Raw genomic sequence first — 6,000 nt, 5'->3', positions numbered from 1 at the left:
TAAAATAAATCTCTTGTCTTCACTCTGGTTTGTTTAAAAAAAACAACTTGAATAATTTGGCTTCCTGCTCTCCAATCTCTATTTCGAATATGCAAACTGTAGGTGCTAATTGCTGGTCAGTGAACTGAAGGCCTTTGAGACTTCCTGTTTTGATGTGCAGAGAGCAAGTGGAGGGAGGTAGCAGGTAGATGCTGGTTTGTGCTGTCTGAAGGCTCTGCATAGCACTTCAGTGCTTGAAAGCTAGAGAATACTTCTTAAATGTTTTGATATTTTGCTAGAGAAGTGTGCCTACTTTTTTTTGTACATAGAATATTTCTAAATGACTTCGTTTAGTGAAAGCCATCTACTTGACAGTGAGATGTTTTGTGAAATGCTGTAGTATAACCCACATCTTCTCTGTATGTTTATTAGCTCCATCTCCTATAGCAGACTTCTCTGACCTCTCCGCACAACTGAATTACTATAGCTTGCGTATGACAGGGTCATTTTAAAACTTTGTCTCAATAGTGCATATGCATGAATAAATGTGGGGTTTTTTTAACTTCTGCTCTATAGCTCAGTACTGGCATTATCAAGGTTTTTTTTCAAGGTAACTAATTTGGCATTATGATCTGTTAGTTGGAAATATGTAACTTATATATTCAGCTTTAAGCTATTTTAGAAGGATAGTGGGAGTGCTTTTTCCCTAAAGCTCCTACGAAAGCGTTAGATTGTAAAACACTAACAGAACAACAACCCCAGGCAACGCTACAGGCTTGGGGAAGAGTGGCTGGAAAGCTGCCCCGCAGAAAAGGACCTGGGGGTGTTGATTGACAGCCGGCTGAATATGAGCCAGCAGTGTGCCCAGGTGGCCAAGAAGGCCGATGGCATCCTGGCCTGTATCAGAAATAGTGTGGCCAGCAGAGGCAGGGAGGTGATCGTGCCCCTGTACTCGGCTCTGGTGAGGCCGCACCTCGAATACTGTGTTCAGTTTTGGGCCCCTCACTACAAGAAGGACATTGAGGTGCTGGAGCGTGTCCAGAGAAGGGCGACGAAGCTGGTGAGGGGTCTGGAGCACAAGTCTTATGAGGAGCGGCTGAAGGAACTGGGGTTGTTCAGTCTGGAGAAGAGGAGGCTGAGGGGAGACCTTATCGCTCTCTACAACTACCTGAAAGGGGGTTGCAGAGAGGTGGGTGTTGGTCTCTTCTCCCAAGTGACGAGTGACAGGACTAGAGGAAATGGCCTCAAGTTGTGCCAGGGGAGGTTCAGGCTGGATATTAGGAAAAAGTTCTTTACTGAGAGAGTAGTGAAACATTGGAACAGGCTGCCCAGGGAGGTGGTGGAGTCACCCTCCCTGGAGGTATTGAAGGAGCGTGTGGATGTGGCATTGTGGGATGTAGCTTGATGGACATGGTGCTGTGTGGTGTTGGGTGGGTTGGTTTTTGGTGTGTTGTGGCTTGTTGTTGTTGTGTGGTGGTTGTTGTTTGGTTTTTTGTTTTTTTTTTTTTTTTTTTTTAGGTTGGACTTGATGATCTTACAGGTCTTTTCCAACCGTAGTGATTCTGTGATTCAGAACTGAAGTGGCTGGTTCTGTGCAGCTGGGGCCTAGCCCCCGCAGGCAGCAGGAGAGGGAGGCCGGAGCCCCAGGAAGCGCTGTCCCGCCGGGGGGAGGGAGGGCAACAGTCGTTGCTATAGTTTCCCTGTCCCCCGAAGCCGAGTGCGGCGGGAAGCAGCGGCGGTGATGGGGCGGGGGGTGCCCCTCAGCCCGATCAGGGCGCGGGCGGTCCCCACTCCTCAGCAGAAGCCGCGGCTTCCTACGGGCACGGGAGAACAGACGCGCCTGCGCCACACCCGCCCCCAACAGGCGGTGGGAGCGAGTGCGCGTGCGCGCCGCCCCGCGCCCGCCGGTCTCCTGCCGCCTCTTGCGCCTGCGCCCGCCGCCTGCGGGTGGTGGCGGTTTCTTCGAGCGCGAGTGGCGCGGCGGTGCGCCATGGCGGGCCCCGGCCTGGGCCTCAGCCGCTCCGCCGAGCGTCTGCAGCGGCGCTACCTGCGGGGCCCGGCGGGGGTGAGATGGGAGGGCCGCGCCAGGGAAGGGAGGTGGGCGGTGTGGGAGGAGGAGAAGGAAAGCCGTTCGTCCTCGCACAGTCCCTGTGGTATTGGGAGGGGCGGTCTCTGTTCCCTCCCTTGGGGCTTTTTGTAAGCACTGTGTGAGAGCCAAAAATGGGATTTTAACAGTCTTTAGAAGCTTACATGTAATGTGTGTTCCTTTTAATCCTACCCCTGCCCCTCTCTCTGCTCTGATCGTGTTACAGTGGAAATGCTGAAGAGTCGTCCTTGTCTGAACTTGCAATTTCTCTGGAAATTGCAATTCCAAATTGTATGCATTCCCAAAGCACAGTCTGAGCAGCTTGGCACTTAGTTTTTGCCTAAAACCTTCTGGTGCCGGTCGGCTGGGCAAGGTAGTATGTGACTCCTCTTAGAAGTAGTACACAAGGCATGTATGAAACATATATGATAGAATATCTCATTTCTTTCATATCTTCTTTTGCTACAGCAATTGCTAGCCTTATTTAGACTGTGTTAGAAGTGTTTGTGGTTTTTTGTAAAGCCTAGTGATTAGCTCTGTTTTCAGGGAGCAGGAAATTGTTCCGTATCTAGTCAATCAGCAGAGAATCAAAACCCATAGTTCATAAGAGACTGCCACAGCAACCAGACAGTAAATTATGATTGGCATCATTCCCTTGCCAAGGTAAAGCAATGCTATTTTACACCAGAGAATGCCAGGTTCTTTGCACTGATACGAATGAAGGAACTGGATTGTGATTCCTCTGTTTCCATTACTTGTGCTGTCATAAGCATTTATGAGCCTGCACAGTGGATTAGGAAACTGATTTGCCTAAAAATCCAGCAAAGACCCCCCACACACACATGCTGGTGTTTGAAAAGTCTTTGACGCTTTGTAGAAGGAATGGTCACTGGCTAGGCACTTACTTTTATTTTGTCTGAAATCTGTTTGTCTTACACTGAGACAAATTTTTGTAGTTGCCTTCTTGCATCTGTATTCCATGGGTCAAATGCTTCCAGTGTGCCCAGGGGATAACAGACCTTAAGTGTTCAAACTCATGCTGCAAGGGAAGCAATATGTTGTAAAAATACGTGCGAGCAGCCAAAGGCTGTGAGAGATTGAAAGCTGGATTTGGGCTAGACATGTAGTTAGATTGGGAGATCAAGCTGGTCCTGGGTATCATGAAATGAATACAGAAACCAGCCTTTTTTCCTGAGAAAGTGTGACTTGCCATTTTAGGATCAGGAACCATCCCAAATATGAGGTGAAGATTTGAGTTCTTTAGCAGCTAAAACCTGGATGTATCTGCCCTTAGTTTCTCCAGAAGGATTTGCAACGCAGGTAGCATTTTGTGGTGCTCTAGATACTATGTTTTCCTTGGGGAATATTCTGCTTTGAATTACAGAGCTGTTCTTCAAAGAAAAGTAATTTTCAGAAGTCATATTTAAAAAACTATCACTGAGACTTTAAAGTGTGATGCTTGCAAGGAAGGAAATGCTAGATTAGTTTGTGCTTTTTGTTTTTTCATTAAAAAATGGTATTTAAGTACAAGAAAATACAACAGTTGGTCACTTCATTTAGAGCATAGCAGAGAAATGCAGTGAAACACAGCTGAGATCATGAGAGCTGCTCTGAGTGTGATCTTTTCTAATGTACATTTGATTGATTTTGCTTGTAGCCTAATACTTCTGTCATTCGTTTTTTTACTATGTTGTTACAAGTTAGTTGGAAAAAGTAGAGCAGGAAACTTTGACATAAAAAGACTAGATGTAAAGATAGGTGGTGCTGTTTCCATGATTACCCAATCCTACTTTTATGCCCTTTTTTTACACCACTGTCTTCATAGTAGTCTCTCTACTTCTTTATAGCCTCTCAAATATATTAACATATAATGCTATGAATATTTCATTAATAGACTGTGGGGAATATGTTTGTCTGTTTATATTAATATGAGGGCCATTTACATATTAAAAAAACACTCCCTTTTCAAAGTCTGTAGTTTGTAGTAAGTGCCGTCACAAGGCATTGTGACTGTTAAACAAGTAAATCGTAACATACACTTTCCCTGAAAATTCTGACTATTACAGTGGTTTGTGCTTTCTTGTAGGACCGCCTTTCAGGAGCTTTACATACTGAATATAAGAGTGGAAGCACCCTAGTATTCAAAGGTAATACCAAGCAATGGTGCTTTGATGTCTTTTCCAGGGAAAATATATACTAAAACTGTATCATTCCTAAATCGATTTTAAGTAGTTTTGTATTTTCTCATTTTAAAGAGGTAGACTTTCTTGATCAGGGGTTTGTGATACCTGGCAGCCAGCCTTGGAATGTTAACAATCACATGAAGAGCACAAAGGATGCTTTAGGACCGTGGATCCCAACCTGTTTGTGTTTAAGTCCTGCTTGAATTAGTTGGTAGCCGTTCACGTCATAATGCATACATTTGGCTTTAATTTAAAGATACATATACATTTAATATTTAGAATGTCTTTGGGCTTCTTGAGAAATGCATGTTGCTGGTGCATGTGGACAGCAGGGTAAAACAATGTATTTATCAGGCTTCGGTTATAGAAAAATTAGTGTATGAATGTAAGCTGTAAAACTTCAGAAAGACAAATCTGGTTTAAAACTAAATAATTCTTCCTATAGTTTACGCTGTTCTAATTCTTCAGTTATTTGTCAGGCTGCATCAGTGTTTGTTTTGGTTCTTAAACCTACATGACTACATGGCAAGCATTTCTAATAAGCCCTTGTCGATTTCTTAATGTTAGCTTCTCAAATGCAAAATAAAATTATTATTATTTTATATATTCCAGGTGACATGGACAGCTCACTGGAAAATACAACTATTTCTTTATCCAAATGTTCTTTAGAGTCAGAATTTACTGAAAGTGGAAGAGAGAACAGCATCAGATCTTCTAGTGATTTCCTACATAGTTTTAAAGACTGGGATTGGTAAGAGGTGTTTTCTCTTCAGCTCTCCTTTATCATTTATTATCTCTCATAATCCGGATAAACCACGAGTAAACAATACGTTCAGATTGCACAGACCCAGAAGTCATTTTAGGATTCTTCTTTTTTTGTTAAGTAAAGACCTGTTTATGGCTGGTGTATGAAATAATGTGAATGCTGATTTTGATGAGGAGTGTTGTCTCTCACACTTTCTAATCTAATCTATGCTGGAATTGCTAATGGGATACAGGGATGATATAAACTGAACTGGTGAAATAAACTGAACTAGGAGGAAAGCAAATAGGTCAGACTGATGAACAGCTTTAAGTTTATTCAGAGATAATTTGATTCCAAAAGCTAAGAAATCTCTTTTCAGGGCTACTTTACACCAAATATGAAAAAATAATGAAAACAGGGGAGTTGTATTTTTAGCTTTCCTGGAATTTGGTGGTTGGTGGCAAGAGAAGAGTGTTCGTTTTACCTGCTGCATACATGTGCTTACAGCTTGAAAATTCTACTTATTGTTACTACTTTTAAGTCAGCAACATTACTAATTGGACAGGCTGGATCAATGGGGCGAGGCCAATTGTATGAGGTTCAACAAGGCCAAGTGCCGGGTCCTGCACTTGGGTCACAACAACCCCATGCAACACTACAGGCTTGGGGATGAGTGGCTGGAAAGCTCCTCCGCAGAAGAGGACGTGGGGGTGTTGATTGACAGCCAGCTGAAGATGAGCCAGCAGTGTGCCCAGGTGGCCAAGAAGGCCGATGGCATCCTGGCCTGTATCAGAAATAGTGTGGCCAGCAGGAGCAGGGAGGTGATCGTGCACCTGTACTCGGTGCTGGTGAGGCCGCACCTCGAATCCTGTGTTCGGTTTTGGGCCCCTCACTACAAGAAGGACATTGAGGTGCTGGAGCGCGTCCAGAGAAGGGTGACGAAGCTGGTGAGGGGTCTGGAGCACAAGTCTTATGAGGAGCGGCTGAGGGAACTGGGGTTGTTTAGT

General features: G+C 44.4%; 1 protein-coding gene across 1 annotated transcript in view; it reads left to right on the top strand.

Moving 5' to 3' along the window:
* The first annotated feature begins 4,865 nt into the window (after window positions 1-4,865).
* CCDC138 (coiled-coil domain containing 138) overlaps window positions 4,866-6,000 on the top strand; it is a 37,543-nt gene continuing 36,408 nt past the window's right edge. The window contains exon 1 of the mRNA XM_059821804.1: window positions 4,866-4,999. Within this exon, the coding sequence (XP_059677787.1) occupies window positions 4,866-4,999 (134 nt within the window). The remainder of the gene's footprint in view (window positions 5,000-6,000) is intronic.

Source organism: Gavia stellata, chromosome 1 (genome assembly GCF_030936135.1).
Source record: "Gavia stellata isolate bGavSte3 chromosome 1, bGavSte3.hap2, whole genome shotgun sequence".
NCBI classification, from domain to species: domain Eukaryota; kingdom Metazoa; phylum Chordata; class Aves; order Gaviiformes; family Gaviidae; genus Gavia; species Gavia stellata.
The sequence above is the reverse complement of the archived record's forward strand: the minus strand, read 5'-3'. Positions and strand labels throughout refer to the sequence as shown.